At 44.9% G+C, this 23679-nt stretch overlaps 1 protein-coding gene across 2 annotated transcripts in view; it reads left to right on the forward strand.

The window, feature by feature from the left end:
- The window catches only part of LDLRAD4 (low density lipoprotein receptor class A domain containing 4), a 387875-nt gene extending 368297 nt beyond the window's left edge, over positions 1-19578 (forward strand). For both annotated transcript variants that reach the window (XM_055127077.1, XM_055127078.1), the window contains 2 exons: positions 17493-17546; positions 18839-19578. In XM_055127077.1, coding sequence (XP_054983052.1) covers positions 17493-17546; positions 18839-19369 — 585 coding nt within the window. In that variant the 3' untranslated portion in view covers positions 19370-19578. The remainder of the gene's footprint in view (positions 1-17492; positions 17547-18838) is intronic.
- Positions 19579-23679: the final 4101 nt, after the last annotated feature.

Raw genomic sequence — 23679 nt, forward strand, 5'->3', positions numbered from 1 at the left:
AAAATAAAGATGTGGGCTGTTTTCAGCGAGGTACAAAGGAGCGATCTAAAAGGCTAAATGATGCAGTTATAGTTGGCATGTTTCGGACCTTCCAGACTCAAGAAACACCAGCTTCCGGCTTCCGTTAGCACCCCACGGTACCTGACTGCAGTGGGAATAGTTCCCTGTGGGAATGGCAGATTCTCACTGCACCATACATTTGATGTCAGCTTTGCCCATGACAGGGCTCCATTATTTCATAAACTGATAAAACTGCATTTCCAAGTGTTAGGGGAGCTCAGATGGAGCAGATATGCACCTCCTGGGAACCCCATGCACGAGTTTCCTGTCAGCAAGCTACTTGTTCCTCTCTCTGGTGCAATGAGGGTAGGTGTACGCTTAATCCAACTGCCAGGCCCATCACTGAGAAGCATTGCCCTTTGGTATATCTAATTGAAGCATTAGAATGTTGATTCTGGGATGTAACTGGGACGTAATCCCTTCAAGTAAGAAACTAGATGCCAAGCTGCTGGGTGCAGATTGCATTAAGGTAGGACCAGAGTGCTAGCCCAGTGGACCGTGTGCATGCTTTGCCTGTCTGAGGCTCGGGCTTGAGAGCTGGCACCACATGATGCCCTGAGCACTGATGGGTACTCCTCCCTTAAACTACTGTGCAGGGGCTAGGCTTGGCTTTTACACAGCAGATTCTCCTCTAAGCCAACATAGACCTTGCTCATAGACAAACTTTATTTTAAAGCAATGTGAGCAGGCTGGAATGGTAGTACAGTGGGTAGGGCATTTGCTTTGCATGCAGCTGATCTGGGTATGAGCAGCCCTTATGGCACCCCTCACCCCTAGACATGCCAGGAGTGATCCCTGAAGGCGTGTCAGGAATAAGCCCAGAACATAGCTGGGTGTGGCCCCAAAACAAGAAAACAGAGAGAAAAGGGGGTAGGGGGATAAAGCAATATATCTCGTTCACAATGTCCTTCTGATGCTGCCATTGCTCAGAACATTTCCAAAATTTCCTTCAAGGACTGGAAAGAGTTCAGTAGGTAAGACATTTGCTTTGAATGCAGTGGATCTGTGTTCAGTCCCCGAGTCCTGCCAGGAGTAGTCCCCAAGCACCACCAGGTGTGGCCCCAAAACAGACAAGCAGGGGGAAAAACAACAATCAAAAATAAAATCACCTTCAGAGTTTGCAGGTCATCTTCAGGGAAATTTCAAGGGAAACTGGGTGGGGGGGATAAACAATAATAGCAATTTTTTTTCCTATTTATTCTCTAGGATGGATTTAATTTTTGGTACCAGCCAAAATCCATTTAGAGTTAAATCTTATTAATGATGTGGATGATCAAGCTAAATGATACAATTTTGGTGCAAAGCCAACTGTGACTCAATTAGTAAGACTGATGTTGTCCAAATTGCAAACTGATGCTGTAGTAAAGGTCAGGAAGAACTCACCCCCATCGCTTTCCCAGGAAAGAGCAGGGAATGGAGGTGAACAAAGGGAATCTGGTCTGTGTTGTTGAAACTTTGACAGCAAGACCATATATCCACGCATTATTTTACCAATGTGAAAAACATCCTCTGCTCAAATGAACTAATGCTGAAGACAATTCCAGGAATGCTGTGAGCGTCTGTAGATTTCCACGGTAACTTATTTGTATAATGGAAAAATCTCAAAGCAGATTTTTCGATTAAAATTCATGAAAAATTTTTTTCAACAGAGTTTGAATCCTTTAAATATATAAGCCATGAATGCTGTAATGATAAAGTTTGCGTGGGGGGTGGGGGGGCTTATTGTTGTTGTTGTTGTTGTTGTTTTTATTTAATCCTTGAAAGTTAATGTGGCTTATTCTGGGAGGGGGGGTGATTTTTCTAGATTGTTCTATTTGGAGTGAAGCTTGTTGGGAAAGCTCCTGGAGAGCCTTCAAAAGATGTAAGGGAGGTGTACTGGAATCTGACTCTGTATTAATCCCTACCAGCTCTCTCACCTTAAAACATTTGGCCCAGGGCCTTGACTTTCCTTCATACATTAAGGGTGCTGGTTGCACCCATATGGGCTGTTTCCCAGTTGCCTGTCACTCCCCAGGGATTAATCCAGAAGTCTGATTGCTCACTGCCCAAGAGAGCCACCCTTGTAACTCCCTCTCTGCACGCACCTCAGGACCTGTGCACCTCCCTTGATCCATTGTATTATAATAAAGAATATTCCGTTCTTCCCTTCCCTGCAGACCTTCCTGGATGATTTACCTTTTTCTTAAGGGATCTGCCCTAGATTGAATAGAGTTGGGAGTGAAATATTGAATCTTGCGATGAGAAGTCTGGTGATAGATTTCCAAGGAGAAATAAAGGGGGGTGGGGGGGTTGCTGGAGTGGCTGACACCACGACAGTGCCTCTATGTCTAGGCTGCTACTGCCATCTAGGGTGCAAAAGACAGAAAGACTGAAGCGTTTGCACGGTGGGGAGGTTACGGGAGGAAAATGGAATTTCTCAGAAGGTTGATGACTATCCAAAGGATTCATCTTGAAATTCTCATCCTGAAAGAGAAAGAGAAATAGATTTTCAAATATTACACAACGCATTTGCTAGGAGGAACGCTGGAGAGAGATGCCAAAATACTTAGCAATGACCCTGACTTAGCACAAATTACACCCTCTTTAGGTCGCAGTTTCTTTCCTTTAAGAAGAGTGAGCACATCTGGTGGTGGTGTGTTCAGAGATCATTCCTGGCTTTGTGTTCAGAGATCACTCCTGGCAGTTCTTGGAGAATTCTTTGTAGCACTTGGGAATCAAATCGGGGGCAGACTGCCTGTATGACAAGCACCTTTACCCCTGAGCTAAGCTCTTCACCCTGGGCTTCAGTTTCATGCACTAAATATGAGGGGAAATTGACTTAGGTCAGAAGTCTTCAGATTGCTATTTTGTGGTTGTTCTGTCATTCTTGCAGTTATTTCTGGACCATAGCCAGCAATGCTGGAGGTTACTGCTACTGATTTAGGGCTTGGAGTTATTCAGCAGCAGTTCTTAGGATGAAACCCAGGCTTCTCACATGCCAAGCATGAACTCTGGCCCTTTTAGTCATCTCCTCTGTCCTTCATATTGTATTTGACCATGAACTACAATGAAAAAAGTTTACATCACAATCCAAAGTATGCACTGTCAAACATTTTATTTCCTCCCTTATTTTTCAGAATAAGGGATGAAATTTCTCCTATGCCCTCTGCATACTTTTCTTTTCTTTCTTTTTTTTTTTTTTTTGCTTTTTGGGTCACACCTGGCGATGCACAGGGGTTACTCCTGGCTCTGCACTCAGGAATTACCCCTGGCCGTGCTCAGGGGACCATATGGGATGCTGGGATTTGAACCCGGGTCGGCCGCATGCAAGGCAAATGCCCTACCCACTGTGCTATCTCTCCAGCCCCAGCCCTCTGCATACTTTTCAAGCCAGTTGAGTGATAAGCAAAAACAAATTTTAAAAGGCTTCCATTGCATGTATAAAGAGAATTTACATAGAAATAAGTATTGATCTCAAGACCAGTGAGGGGAATATATATACACATATACATGTATATATACATATATATGTATATACATATACACATATATACATTATACATATACATATATATACATATACACATATATATTTGTATGGACTGGAGCAATAGCGCAACGGTAGAGCATTTGCCTTGCACGCAGCCGACCTGGGTTTGATTCCTCTGTCCCTCTCGGAGAGCCCGGCAAACTACTGAGAGTATCTTACCCACACGGCAGAGCCTGGCAAGCTCCCCATGGCATATTCGATATGCCAAAAACAGTAACAACAAGTCTCACAATGGAGATGTTACTGGTGCCCACTCGAGCAAATGGATGAACAACGGAATGACAGTGCTATTGACAGTGCTATCTATCTATCTATCTGTCTATCTATCTATCTATCTATCTATCTATCTATCTATCTAAAAAATGAACTAAGAAAGGAATGGCCTAAACCCCCTAGGCTCAAGGAGGGAAGAAGGGAACTCACAGTATGAGGCATGGAGGACTCATAAAATAATGCCAGATGCTCTTTAATCAGATATTTACCCTACTATTTAATAACTTTCTGCAACAGAAAGATTATTTCTGGTTGCAGCTGTAATTTAGAATAATGCCCCTAATTTCCACTCTTCCTGGCAGTTACAATAGTGGTGAATGATTCCTGAGAGTCAACATCTCATTTGACCTCTGCCCAAAATAATCTACTTGACAAAGTGATATAGCTTGAAAACATCTGTTTTAAATGTTTTGGGGAGGCCCAAGGGAAAATAATCTGTTTACAGATGATGTGCTTTTATATGTAGAAAAAAAAACCCTCAAAATTTCACCAAAAAGCAAATAAGAGACTGCTAGAACTAATAAACAAGGTCAGCAAAGTTGCAGGATATAAGTATAAAATCAACCTGAAAATTCCATTCATTTTACATCTTTTTTTTTTGGACCTGAGTTAAAATTAGTTGTAAGAGTGTTTGTTTTAGGAGTACAATGTTCCCAGTTTTATTCTTTGAAGAATGAACAATCTGAGAGCCAGAGAGATAGTACAGAGGCTAAAGCACTTAATTTGCATGCTGCTAATCCATATTCAGTCCCCAGAACCCCATCTGATCCCCAAACCGTCCAAGAGTGATCCCTAAATGCAGAGCCAGGAGTAATCCCTGAGCACTGCCAGATGTGGCCCAATTTTTTTTTTTAGAAAAAAGAATTAACAGTCTGAGAAGGAAACTAAGAAAACAATTCAACTCATAATAACATCACAATAAAATCTTTAGCAATAAATCTATCCAGAAGATGAAAAAGTTGTACACTGGAAACTATACAATGATGCTGTGTAATTCTTTCAAATTTAAGTAGAACTAATGAATAGGAAGTCATCTTGCATCCATACCTGAAGACTTTATATTATTAATATGTCAACACTACTACCAAAAGCCATATACAATAACAGGGTAACTTCTATGAAAATCCCAATGATGTATTTTTTCAGAAATTGGAAAAATCCATATTAAAATTCATATGCTGTATCATCTTAAGGAACCCACAATAGTCAAAAAGCATACTGAAAAAGAAGGGCTAGCACAATAGTACAGCAGATAAAGTATTTCCCTTGAACACCACCAACCCAGGTTTGGTCCCCAAAGTCCTCTATGGTCCCCCGAGCACCCTCACAAGTAATTCCTGAGTTGGAGTAACACAGAGCCAGGAGTAACCCCTTGAGCATTGCTGGGTGTAACCCTCAAATCAAAATAAATAAAATTGGAAAATATTCTTTAAAAGAATCCTGAAAAAGTAATAACAGAGCAAAAGCTTTCATTTCCTGGTTTCAGAATTTACTATAAAGCAACATAACAATGTGGTGTTCACACAAAGACAGACATATAAGCCAGTGGAATAGAACAGGGAACCAGAAATAAATCCCCCTAAATGTAGTTAAGTGATTGGTCATCATGCCAAACCCACTCAAGAGGAAAGCATCACTTCCTGAAAGTGATGCTGAGAAAACAGCCACTTGCAAAATAACAACATTGAACCCTTTAATTATGTCACGACATATGAAAAAATAAAATCAAAAGAGAGTTTCCAAAGAAAACAATTAAATATACATGCTAAAATTGTAAAAAAAAAAAAAAACAATGAAGAGGAAGCTTCATTACTTTGGATTTAGTAGTAATTTCTTTGGTGGTGGTGTGGCACCAAAGGCACAAGTAACAAATCACAACAAAAAATTAAAAAATTGAACATTACTTTTTTTTAACGTATTTATCAAAAGATACCATCAATCCCTGAGAGCTCAGAGTCAGTAGTAAGCCCTGAGCAACACCAAGTGTGGCCCAAAAACAAAAACCAAAGACACCATCAAGAGAATAAAAACATGCACAGTGAAAGATATTTACAAATCATAAGTATAATAGTGATTAATATCCAGAGTAGATAAGATTTCCATAACTCGCAGTTCAGATAATAGCACTGTAGCACTGTCATCCCATTGTTCATCGATTTACTCGAGCGGGCACCAGTAACATCTCCATTGTGAGACTTCTTGTTACTGTTTTTGGCATATCGAATACAACACGGATAGCTTGCCAGGCTCTGCCGTGCAGGCGGGATACTCTTGGTAGCTTGCTGGGCTCTCCGAGAGGGGCGGAGGAATCAGCCGCATGCAAGGCAAATGCCCTACCCACTGTGCTATCGCTCCAGTCCAGACAATAAATAACCAAATTTTAAAATGGGCAAAGGACCTGAGCAGACACATCTACAGGTATAGATATACAGATGGTTTCTATGCACTGAGAAGAGGTTGGTATCACCAATTTGTAATGGTTAATTTTTTTGTCTCAGTTTGACTTGGCTATTAAGGTACCCAGCTTGCTGAGAAAACAGAATTTCTGGAGATTCTGTTAGACTAATTCCAGAAGAAATTAGTATTTGACATGATAGATTAAGTAAAGAAAACATTCTCTTGCCAATGTGGAAGTTAATTTTCTAAGACCCAAATAACACAGACCCTATTGCTTCTTTTCTCTAGAGAATTCTGACTTAATATAGTAATCGTTAGGGAAATGCAAATCCAAACCATAATGAGATAACCATGCCACACACATTGGCTATTACCGAAGGAAAACAAAACAGAAAATGGCAAGTGTGGTGAAGTTACACAGAAGTTGAAACTTGTGCATTGCTGCTGGGAACGTAAAACGGTAAAGCCAGTAGCTCAGCTTCTCCACAAATGATCCGTGAAATTTCCATATGAGCCAACAATTCCATTTCTGAGTATATGCCCCAAAGAATTAAAAGTTGAGACTGAAAGAGTTGGCAGTGTATACCCCTGTTCGTAGGAGCATTATTCATAGTAGCCAAAAGGCAGAAACAATCATGCCACCCATTAAGAGATGATTGAATAAAGAAATGTGGTACAACTGACTATCACTTGGCCTTGAAACATACTGAAATGCTGCCACATGCCTCAGCAGGAATGAACTTCAAAGGCCAAGATCCTGAGTAGAATACAGACATATTACAATGTGTGTCCACAGAATGACAAATACTGATTCCATTTATATTAGATACCTGCTATGGTCAGATTTATAGGGGCAGAAAGTAGGATGCTTACCAGCAGCAGAGAAGAGGAGGGGATCAGGGAGTTTCCTAGCTATGACATTTCAGTTTGGGAAAATGAGTAAGTTCTTTAAGTGACAGTTGCGTGACAAGGTAAATACCCTTAATGCCATAGAACTGAACATTTGTACAAATAACTACAATTAAAAAATTGGGGCCGGAGCGATAGCACAGTGGGTAGGGCGTTCGCCTTGCACGCGGCTGACCCGGGTTCGATCCCCGGCATCCCATATGGTCCCCCAAGCACTGCCAGGAGCAATTCCTGAGTGCAAAGCCAGGAGTAACCCCTGAGCATCGCTGGGTGTGACCCAAAAAGAAAAAAAAATTGTTATACAGGACTGGAGCGATAGTACAGTGGGTAGGGCGTTTACTTTGCACATGGTCAACCCGGGTTTGATCCCCAGCGTCCCATATGGTCCCACACACACTGCCAGGAGTAGTAATTTCTGAGTACAGAGCCAGGAGTAGCCACAGAGCATTGTCAGGTATGAATCATTTCTCCCCCTCCAAAATTTTTTGTTACGTGTGTTTTAGCATGATTTTCTAAAAAGCAGACAAGGCAATTTTTGTTTCACACTCACCTCCAAAAATATTCCAATGGTTAGAATTTAATGAGAAACTAATTTAGTCATTGTGTTCCAGGTTCAAAAATTAGACATCATAACCATTGGCATCATAAAGACAGTCATTTGAAGCTCGAGTGATTTGTTTTTGTTTGAGGGTCACACTCCCAGGAGAGTTCAGGGCTTACTCCTGGCTCTGTGCAGTGGGACCATGTGGTATACTAGGGATCAAACCCCGATTGCCCAGGTGAAAGGCAAGCTCCCTTCCCACTGACCCTCTAGTGAGTTTTTAAAAATTCTTTAATGACAATGTTTTTGTGTCAAGAAAATTCAATTATGGGAATATTGGTCAAAATGGTTCTCCACTGACCATGCAGAAGAGAAAACTGTGAAGCAAATTTTCATCATGCATGACCTGCAAGATTTGGAGTTGTCCTGTGTTCCTTTGTCTAAAGATTCACTGTTGACAGTGATCCTGATCTAGCCCCTTGATAATGAACCAGCGCATCCACGGGGTGGCTAAGAGATCAGTAGATCTGTGTCTCGGTGGGTTCCTAGGAGGCTGGAGGACCAGACTATGATTCCAAGTACTTGCATCAAAGGCAACTTCTGAACATGTGATAGTGCGTGTGTACGTCTGTGACTGTATTGTCCGTGGATCTAGAGGGAGGACACTGTCAGGGGAAAAGCGGACCCCCCATCAGCTTATCTTTGTAACCCACGCTGTTCCCAGCCTTACAGATTCTGAAGAAGAATCTCAACTTCTCAAGAAATGGTCCTTGATCAGCCTGTCTGTGAGGCTCTCATTAGCAGGAGAAGGACAAAAATTCATTATTTGTTCACAATAAAGATCTCACCTTAAGGAGAAAAAAATTCCAAAATAAAGTAGAAACTCATGACAACAGGGAATACTATCGAGTTGGGTTTTTTCACCTCTCCCCATGACAGCCAGAGGACCTGGGTATCACCATGATATACAGAGTTACAAAGCTGTTCATGGTTAGGGTTCAGTCAGATGGTGTTCCAGCACCTGTTCCTTCACCAGTATACATTTCCCACCACCAACGTCCCCCAGTTTCCCTCCCGCCCGCCTCCCCACAGCCCATCTCTATGGCAGGCATTTTCCTTCTTTCTCTCTCTCTGGCCCCATCTCTCTCTCCTCTGTCTCTGTCTCTCTTTGGTCACTGTGGCTTGCAATACAGAGACTGAGAGCAAATCATTGTGTAACTGTGGGCCTTTTTTACTGTGGAGCATCTGGGGGTTTGTTGAAAGCCAACAGTATGAAGCCAAGGAATAGAGCCTGTTGTGAGGGGCACTGTGGTCATGCTGGGCTAGGAGACAGCTCCCAAGCTTCTGAGAAAATCCCTGAAGAAATCTGGGACAGTTGCAACTTTTCTTAAACTTCTCTTGGACTTCTAGATTTTACTTTGTCCTTGCTATTGTTGTTGTTGAATCACCATGAGATACACAGTTGCAAAATTGTTCATGATTGGGTTTCAGTCATACAATGTTTCAACACTCCTCCCTTCACCCCTGCACAATTCCCACCACCATGTCCCTAGTTTCCCTCAGGTCACCCCTCCACCCTGCCTCTATGGCAGACACCTCTCTGTCTGTTTCTCTGTCTCTGTCTCTGTCTCTGTCTCTGTCTCTGTCTCTCTCCCCTTTTGGCCATTATGGTTTTCAGTACTCTATATGCCAACAACAGTAACAACAATGGGCCTCATTTGCCTGACACCAAAAGAGCCCCCAATACGGCAGCGTTAAGAAGGATAAGCAAGGAGAGGCTGATAAAATCTCAGGGACTAACTAGACTGCCAAAACGAGGAAAGACTAAAATGACTGTACTTTCAACGCATGTACGCTGGCATCAGAAGCATCCATCGAGGACCTGATGGTGCAAGCCCAGAAGATCAAGTACAGCATCATTGGTCTGACCAAAACGAGAAGGCATCAATCACATTATGCCATTTTCGACACTGGAGAACTCTTACTTGGAACATGTAACAACAGAGGTGTCGGTGGTGTCGGTGTCCTCGTCAACATGAACTTGGCCATGAGCATTGATTCATTTGAATGCCTAACAACCTGAATCAGATGATTACACTTGAATAGATGTGGCTCACTGCCGGCAGTTTTATCTTCGTCATCTGCGCACCAGCATCCAGCTACGATGAAGAAGAAATTGAGAAGTTCTACATGGAGCTGGAGAAGTTCTATAAAGAAGACCACAGCTCCTACAAGATCATTGTTGGTGATTTTAATGCCAAGATAGGACCAAGAAGGTTGCCCGAAGAACTCCACTTTGGGTCCCATAGACTAGAATGGAACGAACAGGGTGAGAGACTGTCTGAGTTCATCATGTAGACCAAGACCATCCAAAGTAATTCGCAGTTCCAGAAGGCCGAATCTAAATGTTGGACATGGGAGTCTCCTGGTGGACAGTTCCACAAGAAAATTGACCACATCATATTCAATTGAAGGTTTTGCCTGACTGATGTCGCTGTTGTTCCAAAATTCCAAATGGGATCGGACCACTGTCTCCTTCGTGCAAGATTCTACTTCACAGAGCGGGGAGAAAGGACTGCAAAGTTTGAGTTTAAGAAGAGAACTCCCAGAATGACCACCAACTGGGGGCTCTTTGGCACTATTGCAGCAATGTGGGAAGATGCCTTCATTGACAACATCGACGAGGAATACAATCGACTGGTTCAGCACCTCCATGATTGCGCAAAAAATGCCAAGAGTGGGAAAGCCACAGATGCTTGTCTTCGGAAACTCTCGAGCTCATTCACCAATGAGCTCACAACCAATGTGGTTTGGCACGAGCCTCAGGCAACCACATGCTAACGTCCAAGTTCACAAAGCTGTGCAGAGAAGCGATAAAGAAAGACCTCAAAGAGAGAAGAGCAGCAGTGTTGGCTGATGCAGCAGAAATGGGGAAAAGTATTTGCAATGCTTGCCTCTCCTTTGCCATCTACAAGATCAAGATGACTGCCCTCCAACGTCCTGATGGATCTATCACATCTCCCAGAAAGGCAATGGAGAGGATTAGTCACAACTTCTATTTGGATCTCTTCGACAGCCACATCCAACTGCCCACATACCAAATTCTGCAGGATGGATATGTCATTCCCAACGTCCTCCCTTCCAAAATCCGGCATGCCATTTCATTAGTAAAGACGCATACAGCACCCAGTCCAGAGAAGGTCAGACCAGAACACCTGAAGAATCTGCCACCAGTACTCATCAATACACTGGCTCGGCTCTTCACACGCTACCTGTCTGAATGCAAGGTTTCATCCCAATGGAAAACCAGCAGGAACATTCTGTTGTACAAGGGAGACATCCACGACATCGGCAACTATTGCCCAATCTTCCTGTTATCCGTCGTCTACAAGTTGTTCACTCAAGTCAACCTGAATAGAATAGGCAGAAAACTAGACGAAGGAAAACCATGCGAGCAAGACGTGTTCCGAAAAGGATTCAGCACGATCGACCATATTCACACAGTGACCAAACTCATCGAAGTTCCGTGAGAGTTCAAGATGCCGCTCTGTCTAACATTCATCCATTTAAAGAAGGCCTTCGATTCTGTTGAGACTGAAGCAGTCATCGAAGCCCTAGCTAAATGGGGCGTTCAAAGTCAGTACATCAAGATCCTCCATGAGCTGTATTACGGGTTCACCACCAGGATCTCACCTTTCTACAAGGAAGTGATCATTGACATAAAGAGAGGGGTTTGGCAGGGTGATACCATTTCACCGAAACTCTTCAGTGCTACCCTCAAGAACATCATGCAACAACTGGAATGAAAAAGAATGGGAGTGAAGATAGATGGTCAACTACAGCACCTCCGCTTCACTAATGACATCGTTCTCATAATACCAAACGTTAGCCAAGAGGCACAAATTCTGTCCGACTTCAACCATGAGTGTGGAAATGTCAGACTGCAGCTGAATCTCACAAAGACAATGTTGATGAAAAATGAATTAGTCCCTGACGTTCCATTTGCTCTCAATGGAATGAACATCTCCAAATGCAGCAGCTATGTGTACCTGGGTTGAGAAATCAACATGAGGAATGACTTGACGCCAGAACTTCACAGGAGGAAGAGAGCAGCGTGGAATCTCTTTATGAGCATCGAAGAAGTGGTTAAGAGGATGAAGAACCTCTGGCTCTGGGCACATCTTTTCGACTCCACTGTTCTTCCTGTACTAACATAGGCCTCAAAGACCTGGGCCCTACACAAACAGGATGGGAACGCTATTTGGGTATCCCAAAGGGGAGTCGAAAGAGCTATGTTAGGAGTATCACGTTTCACTCAAGTGAGAGAAGGAACCCAGAATTCCAACCTCCGTCGACGGTCAAGAATCAGGGATGCTGTCTCGTTTGCCAAGGTGTCAAAAATCAGATGAACCAGACACGTTATGCAATTCAGAGATGACTGCTGGGCTAGAGCTGTTACTGACTGGATTCCACCGGACGTCAAAAGACCGTGTGGCCGTCCACCAGTGAGATGGTCAGACTTCTTCATCAAAAACCTGAAAGAATGATTTGAGGCTCTTCCTGTTCCTGGAGCGAGCAGATATCATTGGGCTACACTAGCACACGACAGGGACAAATGGAGACGTTACTGGTGCCCACTCGAGCAAATCAAGGATCAACGAGATGACAAGTGATATAAGTGATATTACTAAAAGGTTATGATGTATATCCCTTTACCTCCTCTCAGCACTCAGTTCTTGTCCAGAGTGATCATTTCCAACCATCATTGTCATTGTGGTCCTAACTGTCCTTTCCCCAACTTTTGGCAAGCTTCCAACTATGGACCAGTCCTCCTGGCCCTCATTCCCACTGTCCTTGGGCATTAGCCTCATCCTGTGTTTTTTATATCCCACAAATGAGTGCAATCAGTCTATGTCTGTTCCTCTCCCTCTGATTCATTTCAGTCAGCATTATACTCTCCACGTCCATCCATCTATAAGCAAATTTTATGACTTCATTTTACCTGGTGGCTGCATAGCATCCCATTGTGTAGATGTAGCATAGTTTTTTTTAAATCCAGTTATCTGTTTATGAGCACTCAGGTTATAAATAAACAAAAATTTTAAATAAGTAGTATTTAAATAAATTTAAGGAACTTTTTTTTTAAATTGGGAGGTGGGGGCAGGGCACAACCAGCAGTGCTCAGGGGTTATTCCTGACTTTGTGCTCAGGAGTGACCCCTGCTGGTTCTCGGGGACTATATGCATTATCGGGGATCAAGACAGGGTCACTTGCATGAAAGGCAAGGATGTGATGTCCCATACTATTCCTTTGGCTTCTGAACTAATTAAAAATAAATAACTGGAGTTATATTTAGCTGCGTATTAAAGAAGTTAGTGTTACCTATAATGTTAAGAGTTGTCACTTACTGAATACTTCTATATGTGGTACTGCTAAGGAATGTACAATGTGGTTGTAGCTGAGCCTCAACTCATAAAAACTGCCTCCTTTTGTGGACTTGGAGAAACTAAGTTAGTGGCTTTTGGTCAAAGATTGAAAACCAGGGGTCTAGGATTCTGCCAAGGGCTTTCCCAGTTAAGAGTTGACTTGTCTTGACAGATTCATGCCGTGTCATCTATCCAGTTAATATTCCATTATCATTAGACAATTGATTGTCACCTGCCATGCAGGGAGAATGCTAGAAAGTGAGAAGCATGCATGCGAGGCAGTGTTTACGGGGTGGGGGGGCACCTCCCACACCCCTCACTCCTTCCCAAGTTTGGATGCCCTTCTTGCAAGCATCTTGGAGTGATATGTGATCCTACTCAGTTTTTATGTAACTTGAATCAGTGGTACTAATTAGAGATATAACAGGAGTGACTTGAGAATAATATGCCTTTTTAAAAAGCCTGCATTCTCTGCCATTCGGGTTGTTTCCAGATTCTGGCTATTATGAACAGTGCTGCAATGAACATAAAAATGCAGTATTTCTGTGGTGTGTTTTTGGGTCCCCAGGTGTGGTATTTCCCAGAAGTGATATTTCTGGGTCAAATGGGAGCTCAATTTTCAGTTTTTTGAGAAATGTCCATTCCTCAAAAAGTCTGGACTACTCAACATACACACCAATAATGAATAAGTGTAAGAAGAGGAACAGATATAGAATAACTGCACTCAGTTGTGGGATATAAAAAGTTAATATGAGACTAATATCCAAGACAGGTAGAACAGGAGCAGGAGGACTGATCAATGGTTGGAAGCTTGCCACAATGGGGGGGAAGGCAGTGAGGGGCCAAAGAGCAGGTAGGATAGAGAAGGGACCAGTATGATAACAATACTTAGCAATGATAACTCTGGACAAGAACTGAGTATTGAAAGTAGGTAAAGGAATATATATGATAACTTTTCAGTGTCTTTTTTGTGAACCATAATACACAAAAGGAAAGAAAGAGAGAGAGGGAGAGAGAGGAAGAAATAGAGAGAAAGAGGAAACAGAGAAGAAAAGTGCCTGCCACAAAGACAGGCAGGGGGAACGGGGATGTAGGGAAGCTGGAGACATTAATGGTAGGAAATACGCACTGGTGAAGGGAAGGTGTTGGAACATTATATAACTGAAACCCAATCATGAACAACTTTCTAACTGTGTATCTCACTGTGATTCAGTTAAAAAAAAAATTAAGCCTTCATTCATTGACATGACCCCTAGAATAATGTTTCACTAGTTTATTTCCTTGTGTGCATTTTTAAGTGGAACAAGGGAACTTTAGCTTTGTCCAGGGTTCCTGCATTAGCTCCAAGGCCTCATGAAAAGGTGTTGCAGTACGTGGTGTAAATTGTGTGTGATCTGTGGTCGGATCTATTCAGTATGTGTATAAAGAGGGAAGGAAAAAAGGACCAGAGAGATAGGACAGCCGGTAGAGTGCTTACCTTGCACATAGCCAACCTCCTTTTGATCCCCGGCACCGTATATGGTTTCTGAGCCCCACTAGGAGTGATCCCTGAGCACAGAGTTAAGAGTAAGCTCTGAGCACAGCCTGCTGTGGCCCAAACCACCACCCCAAAGGAGGTTCCAGGAATACTGCTACTTTAATTGCTGCTTGCGATGCCACGGCTCGGCAAGTTCCTTCTCTCAATGTATGCCCTTGCTAGTGTTCGGCCATGAGAACTGAGGGGCCTAGACAAGAGGGTCTGTGTCTTTGTGCTCAGCCATCCCCGTCATCCAGTTGTCAGAAAAGCCTCAGATGTTGTGGTTCCACAGTCAGATCCTGGCCAGAGGATTTCCCATCCCCATGGTGGACCACCTGATGGGGACAGCTCAGAGGGGGTAGTCAGAGCGACAAGACTAACTGCTACAGACCCTGACTCCGGGTCTGGTCCAAATCCTGCCCTTCTGCCAGCTCTGGATTCATCACATATCCGCACGGGGCACAGAGCTGGAATGAGTTTTCTGGGCTGCGGACTATCCCTTCTCCTGTTATTATTGCATCTCCGAGACCTCAGAGCTCTACTGACTCCTGTGTACCTTGTGAGGGAAGAGTTTGAAAAATGTATTCTGTAAGAGTGAAGGAATTGAGGCAGGGGCAGTGGCCAGTGACATGGATCTCCTTGTTATTAAAAGAGCATGAGTGGCACTCAAGGGAGTGGTGCGGGGTGAGGGAGAATGGGGGCCACAGACACACAGTGGGGGAGAGATGTGGGGACAGAAGTCAGTGCTCCGTGTTAGATGCTTTTAGAAGTTAGTTTTTAGAAGACTATCATTGCCCCCAGACACCCAAACCCAGAAGAATGTTTGTAAAAGCCAGGAGGGAATCGAGTGGTCTGAACTCTGGGAAATCCCAACACGTAACCCAAGGAAAAGCTAGCACACCTCCCACAATTGCACACCAGAACCGAGCAGTGTGATCAGAAGAGAGTCAGGGTGTGAAGAAGGAGAGGGTAAGCAAAAGAGAAAATTGTTGCCACAAGGACAGGACAAAAAGCACCAATAGATTGAGCAGCAAGGAGGTGGCGGAGAGCGGTGAAATGTTAAGACTGAGTGTGCGCAAGACTTGACATGGATCTCTTACTCAGCATCTCTTTCCCCAGTGCTCCTAATCTTAGAGGAAATCAAGTCATGGGGAGCAGTCATTGGCGTTCTCAGAAAACGGCAGGCCCTACTTCGGGTTCTCTGTCCCCCTTCCTCTGCTTGTGATATTTCCAGCCACTCCCCAGCGCACTGGGTTGTCACGTGGTATTTTTCTTGTGTTCTGGTGCTGTTGTCAGGATGGAAGGGTCCCGTATGCAATGGTGAGGTGGCCAGTGGGCAGGCCCCATACAGAATGACCCACTTAGAAGTACAGCGTGAGCTGCTGAGGCCAGGGAAGGGTGGCCCTGGGGGCTTGGACAGCTACTTCATCATATTCAACTTTAGTTACCTGTTTAGTCAATGGTGTCATGGTCCATTCCAGAACGTTATGGTCAAGACCTTAAACCCAAAGTTCCTCTAAATTCTGCAGGCTTCACTTATCACCTTGCTGCTAGTCCTGTGGTCATTCCAGAGTTGGTTGAATGTGTAGGCCCAGCTCTACATCCCATGAACAACTCTGTGTTTAGCAGTGAGTCAGGAATTGAACTGGAATGCCACCTACCAAAGAGCCAAGATGACTGACCTTTGTGTCTAGACTTAGGGGTGTCTGTACTTGTGGGTGACACTCTGGAAGGCCACAGATCACACAAAGTCATGTAAATTAATCCCTGGGAACAAAAAGAAAGTGTGGGAAAGGTAAGAGCAAAGAAATAGTACAGTGTCTAGCTAGCTAGGGTGCTTGCTTTGCACACAGCTGGCCCAGATTTAATCCGTAGCACCACATACGGTCTCCGGAGCCTGACTAGGAGTGATCCCTGAGTCGGGTATACCCTCAACCCCTTTCAAAAAAGGCATATCCATTCCCCTAGCATGTTAGTTCCCCCACTTCTCTTTATTATAGCAGCAGGCCTTTAGTTAAACACCCAACCAACATGTGCAAATCTTTGTTGACAAATTTAAGCTATTAAAAAATGGCCTTTCATAATGCCTACTGGCTACTTGTCACCTTGTCAGTCAGACCAAACTTTTTTTCTGGTTGTTTTTGTTTTGGAGCCACAACCAGTGATGCTCAGGGGTTACTCCTGGCCCTGCACTCAGGAATTACTCCTGGCAGTGCTCAAGGGACCATATGGGATGCCGGGGATTGAACCCAGGTTGGCTGCAAGCAAGGCAAGCACCCTACTCGCTGTGCTAGCTCTCCAGCCCCCAGTCCAAATATTTTTTTTTAAAGAAAGTTAAGCAAATAGATGTCAGATACTGGGGGAAAAAACACCCCCAGAAAATGCTGGTAAAACATTCAAGCTTTGGAACTTCAGTTTTCAAGTTGGGTGCCAATCTGTGGGCTTAGGTACATTGTGGTGGACATAGGGGGAAAAAGTCATCCACACCAGACCTTAGGTATCCTTAACTCTACTCAAATCCTGGCATGACTCAATGTACCTTGTTGACCATCTTGAATAATGAAAACCGAAAGATATTTTTCTTCAGATCTCTCTAATATCAGTTTGCTTCACATGTCTTATAGCCAGGTCTTACCTTTCCTGCTCTTTCTTTAGTCCAAGTCCCCATAGTCCCCATTTTGATGTTAAATGTGGAAGGGGAGCCCTTCCTTTGTTCTCTGTCTTAAAATAGGTCTGCTACTCTCAGAGAGGGAAGGATCCCATAACTTGGGATGCTGCTTTATGAATCTAAAGATTTTCTTGTGATCTTTTTCTTCCCTGCTGCCCCACACATCCCACCAGGAAGGACGCCTGTGGCCATCAGACAGTTCTGGGCCTGGACCAGGTGCTTCAGAGGTAAGGGGTGGACAGAGGTGGAGGTGCATGTGGCAGAAGGTGGTTGCTGACCCCATGTGTATATGGGAGGGAGGAGAGAATTAAACCATTGCAACAAAATTTGGAAGGGCTCAGTGTATTACAACAGAGACTGAGAATATTAAATTAAAACATATGCCTCCAATTTGGGCTAAAAAGGTAAGGAAAGGATTTCCTAAGAATATCCTATGAATTATTTGTGCTAAAGGCCCTTAAAGCAAAGAGGCTAAGAATCACTCATCTTTACATGATCTCATAATATGCTAATAAATGTGAGAGAAGCAAATGGATAGAGATACACATGTTTTGTATTATGTTTGTGTGTATAACATATTGTTCATCTCAAAGAAAATGGATTGTAAAATAGATGAGAAAGTTATGTAAGACATATAGTACCTGAATACATTTTTTTGTTTGGTTGGTTCTGGTTTGCGGACTACATCTGGAGATGCACAAGGGTTAGTCCTAACTCTACTCAGGAATTACTCCTGGCTGGCCTGGATGGAACATTGGTGAGCCATGTTCAAGGCAAGCACCCTACTTGTGCTGCATTCATTTTTGGTAACAAATGAATAATCATGTTTTCTTTGAGGCATAGTTCCATCAGCTTTTAAAAATGAAATTCCAGGAAACTTTTTTTTAATGAGTTTTGTTTGATTTAGGAGGTAATCTGTTTTTTTTTTAAATTTTTTTATTAGTGAATCACTGTGAGGTACACTTACAAACTTAGGAACTTTAGTGTGTTTTTTAAAAAATTTTTTATTAGTGCCCAGGAAAATTTTATCCAGAAAGAATAACTAAAGAAGTCTAGACATGAGAAAGAATAGTCACATAGACCATATTTTGTTTGTTTGCTTGCTTGCTTGCTCTTATTTTGGGGCCAGCAGTGTTCAGAGCTTACTCTTGATTTTGTGCTCAAGGATCACTCCTGGAGGGGCTTGGGAACGTGCGGGATGCCAGGGATGAAACCTGGGTCTGCTACATGCAAGACAAGCGCCCTCCCCGCCTTACTGTTGCTCAGACCCCTATTTAACCCTTTTGTTGGGGGTTTGTTCTTTTGGGGGACACACCTGGGATGCTTAGGGCTTACTCCTAACTCAAGAATCACTTCTAGCAAGGTTCAGGGGACCATGTGGTATGCCGGGGTTTGAAACCTGGTCGGCCACGTGCAAGGCAAGCACCCTACACGCTGCACTCTCTCTCCGGGCCCCCTGAACCGTTTGTTTATTTATTTTTAAGTAATTGATGGGACAACGTTCTCCTTTCCCGTGCAGATCATGTACGCCCCTCGATCCCGGGACAGATTCACTGCCCCGTCCTTTATCCAGAGGGACCGCTTCAGCCGCTTCCAGCCCACCTACCCCTACGTGCAGCACGAGATTGACCTGCCCCCCACCATCTCGCTGTCCGACGGGGAGGAGCCGCCTCCGTACCAGGGGCCCTGCACGCTCCAGCTGCGGGACCCCGAACAGCAGATGGAACTCAACCGAGAATCTGTGAGGGCCCCGCCCAACCGAACCATATTCGACAGCGATTTGATCGACATTTCCGTGTACCACGGGGGCCCGTGCCCGCCAAGCAGCAATTCGGGCATCAGCGCCAGCACCTGCAGCAGTAACGGGAGGATGGAGGGGCCACCCCCCACGTACAGCGAGGTGATGGGGCACTACCCGGGCTCCTCCTTCTTCCATCACCAGCACAGCCACGGCCCCCGCGGCAGCAGACTGCCCTTCCAGCCCGACGGCTCCGGGAGCACCGTGGTGACCATCCAGGGCAAGGACCGGAAGCCCGGGAACCTCGTCTGAGCCCCGCTCCTGCGTGCACTTGGGCTGAGGCGAGAAAGCACGGCCCGGGGCCCCTCCGCACCGTGTTGCTCAGTTTTACCAAGTAAAACCAAATGTGCAAATGTGGTCTTTGTTTCTGATTCCTTTCAGGGGAATTGCATGCAGTCTAAAGTGAAAACCTACAAACTTCAATCGGGTCTGACCGCAAACAGTGTTTCTTTGGGAACAGGCGTTGGGAAGGGGGGGTGGGGAGGGGAGGGAGGAGAGGGGAGGATTTTGACAAAGGGTGGGCGTGGGTACAACAGAGAAAGGGATGCTTTAAGATATCATGAAACAGAACCCCAAGAGGTATTTGATTTATTTAATTATGAAAGGAGACTTTGTAGAGAAAGCGGCCAGAATGGCCTGTTTTATAATTAACTGAATAAAGAAGGAAGCATTATTATATATTATCATGGGGAAGAATTGGCCAGTTTGCTTTTTCTCCCAAGGTGTGGAACTTTTATTTTGTTTTAAAAATATGATTCAAAAATTCCTGTTTTGTGTGCCAAGGTATCAAGTGGAGAAGTTAGATGAATGCAAGGAGTTACTTTGTGTTGTGATGTGTTTTTCAAAGTTGCACTACTAAATGTTTAAAATATGTATGAGGGAACTGTTTTATGTGAAGTTCTGTATGTCGTCTTTTCACCTGTGGATTATTATTAGGCCCAAGGAATACTCTGGAGTATTCCCCATACGCACGCCAGATAAAGATAATGTAGGGCTATAAAGCATAGCATATGCCAACTTAACATAAATCAAGAAAGTCACTTTGGTTGCAAGGATTTGTAGCAAACAGCAGTGCCTCGCCGAAGCATTCTGAGACTTTGGGGTAAAGATAGGAAATACTAAACTCCAGCACTTCTGATTTACTGAGTTCTCCTGCTCGCCTTGGGCTGCGTATTTTACCAACATGCACCTCTGTCTCCAGCATCATGCAGCACTGCCCTCAGCCCCCACAGTGCAGCTTCTAGCGTAATTTAGGTGTTTGTTTTCTTTTCATTTTCATTGTAGCATGAAGCATACTCAGATACATATATTATTTTATGCAATAAATTGTTTGAAATGCAAGGTGGTTACTTGGAATACTGTTGAACTATGTGACTTCTCAGCGTAGCTCCTGGTGTCCCCCCTCCCACCGTGGTCAGTTCGGTCCTGGAGACCACTCTGTCCTGGAGGGTCCCAGACACTCCCCTCCTGCCCATGGGTGAGCAACTTAGGAGCGGCTCTTCCTGCTGGGGAAACCCCAGGAGCCGAGGGAGGAACACTGTGTTGCTGGCATAATAAAAGCCATCACACTTCACTAGTGCCAGCGCCTCATTCCTGGAGGAATGCAGTGCCCAAACCCACCTAAACTTGTGGGGGTCGTTCTAAGCCTTGGCCATTGGCCAGAAGCAGACCAGTGCCAAGCTCTGCAGGGTGAGAAGTGACTTTAAGAGCACAGGAAAAAAATAAATAAATAAAAAGCACAACCCAGAGTTCAAAAGCAACTAGGACATTTCTATAGGGTTCGTTTTAGTACTCCTGATATTTACAAACACGTGTTCTTATGGACAATAAATAAGTTTCTTCTGTGGACACAGCATCTGTTTATGTAGCAGCAGCTGGCAGTCGGCCGGCCAGTGCTCCCCAGAGCAGGACCTCTTGGAGTCTGCTCTGTGCTGAGGTCCTGATGGTCTTGACACAGTGGGTAGAACAATGCAGTGACGTGGAGCACTGTGCTGAGCACGAGGGTGAGGGCTCCTGCAGGTCTCCTGAGGTGATGGAGCCGTGGACTGGGCGCTGGAGGGATAGTTCTACACCACAGCCTTGGCCCTGGCCCTCTGCTCCTTCCTCCAACTTCTCTTGGTCATGGGGTCTTCTTTTCTGCTCTTCTTTGGAGGAGTCGGGTTTCCATTCTACTCATCTGTTTCACGTGCTCACCTTAGCGCTAGGTCAGCTGCAGTGGTCACTCATGCTGCCAACCATGTAGAGGTGAGTGTGCTGGTGTGCAGAGGGTAGAGGAACCTTGACTTGGAAGCCGAGGGTACCTTCCTGCTGCTTCGGCAGCCTCCTGAGGCCTCGCTGATGCCTCACTGATGCTTTCCAGCTGCTGCTATAAAACACGTGGGGGTCCTCCCCTGCAGCGTGGAACCGAGATCTGCCTTGTGGGGTGCAGTCAGGAAGCACTTGTCCCAGCTGAGTACTTGGGTGGATTATGAGTCAGGTGGCTGCTCTGAAGCAGTGTGAGCTTAGAGGATGACATCATCCTCCCAGCCTACCCGTGATTTGCCTCACGTAGTGGGCCCAATCCAGCTCAAGCTCAAAATAGTTTTAACAATACTTACTTTTCTACTTGCCCTCAGATGAGGAACTGGTAAATGCCTTCATCCCTTTCCACCTTAAACAATTTTTTGAAGTACTTAAATATTTTGCAAGTGTCCACAGTATTGGAAAAACAACATATCAAATCACTTTCCAAGGCCCTGTGAAAGAAAGTTTCCTCCTCCTCCCCCACGCCATAGAATTGCTCTGGGAGTTCATTTTTTAAAGATTCATGCACATCAAGGTCAGACTCTGAGGCTGGACCTCTGTAATGATTTTATTTGAGAGCCAAGGTTGAAAGTTGAATCCATTTTCCTGCCCTAGGGAAAGGGAAGGGACAAAGGGAAAGGTGATGGAGAGCGGCAGCTTTTTGGGAAGTTGTGGCTGACCTGTCCGTGTTCTGTCGCCACTTGCTGACAGGGTGTAGAAGGAGGCTGAGAGTGAAGATGTGCAGACTCCTCTGGAGGCCAGTAGTCCAGAAACCCCTGTGCTGCGGATGGACCCTGGGGGTCCACCCGAGAGATCGGGATTAAAGCAATCAGTGACAGGTTGATTGTCACAGTGTCACACTGAAGAGCGATTACGTGTGAGCTTTTCCACTGTCTCAAGTAGGTCTGGGTTGATAGAGCCCCAAGGCTGTTGGAGTCTAACTTCGAGGAACATAGTCTTCTTCAGGTCACCTATTTGCTTTCCCAGAAATCATCTATTTGCTTTTCTGATACTCTTCACATACGGAAGCCGTCGAAGTCAAGTGAGTTTGCTAAACAAATCATTCTAACAACTGGTCTATTCTTCACTTGCTGCCAAACTGGGTTCAAACAACTGACAAAGCACACATTCTGCCCATTCTCGCCACTTGAACACGTGGCGTCCCAGCCACAAACATTCCAAGGTACCAGAGAACATAGCAGAAGTCAAAAACCTCAAACACCAGCATAGGCGGGCGGCACCCATTGAGCACTTCAGAGCTGCTACCAATCTTCCTTCCCTCTTCAGCACTTTCCTTTCCTCTAGAAGCATGAGAAGGGCTCAAAAGCACTTTTAGAAAGCATCTCTGTTTCAGGCAAAACCAGATTCCTGCCTTCCTGCCAGGCCAGTAGTTGCATCGAGTTTCTTCCATCCAATTTTTCATTTTCCCCTGGGGTCGAGAACTTCAGTCTGGAGCACCCTTCAGGGCCATCCTCCAGCCGAGTGGGGTTCAGACCTGCGATCAGGCATACCTGTTCCTATCCCGCAGCCCCCAGGCCTGCACCTAAAGCTTTGCGAGTCCCTGGCACCCAGCTTGTGAGCCAGAATATGGGGTGGGAGGTGGTCTCAGGTCTTGTTTGTTGCTTCAGGTTTGTTTCCTAGAGTGCCAGCATCAGCTCCAGGTTAACTGGTATTCTGTTCACCGTCTCAAAATCCCCAGAACTCAGCAGTGTCTGAAAGGGGGAAGCAAGAGAACCTGGGAAGGATCCCAGCCCTTGGTATTAATTTGGTGGTGTGCATGACAAACACCAGAAATAGGCCAGCACCTGGCATTCGACTTTTGTGTGGTGACATACTCAGCCCGTGTCCCCAGCTCTCTCTGGGAAGCAGGAATGCCTTCTGCTCTCCTGGGTGGCCACACCCTGGTGGATTCAGATGTAGACCGAGCCGGTAGCTGGCGCAAGGAAGTCCATGTCTATGCACCAAGGTCACAGATTTAGAAATGGCTTTTGCCCCAAGTCACAGAAAAAACTCACCAGCGCTGGGGCTCTCTCCAGGTTCCCTCTGGGCCTTGTGGCCTAACCCCTCCACACTGAGGGGCAGGACTCAGTGTGGCCTGCTGGGGGAGCACCGCCAGGGCGTAGGAATAAGGCTTTCTGCCTCAGTTTCTATACTATCCAAAGTGACTTAGTTCCCGTGGATCAGATGCCAGGGTTGGTCCTGTGCTGCTGCTGCTGGGTGCCACCTCCTGCTTCAGGAAGCTGATGTCTGTGTGTAGGAAGACCTTGCTTAGAACGCCT

This window comes from Sorex araneus, chromosome 2 (assembly GCF_027595985.1).
Source record: "Sorex araneus isolate mSorAra2 chromosome 2, mSorAra2.pri, whole genome shotgun sequence".
Classification (NCBI taxonomy): domain Eukaryota; kingdom Metazoa; phylum Chordata; class Mammalia; order Eulipotyphla; family Soricidae; genus Sorex; species Sorex araneus.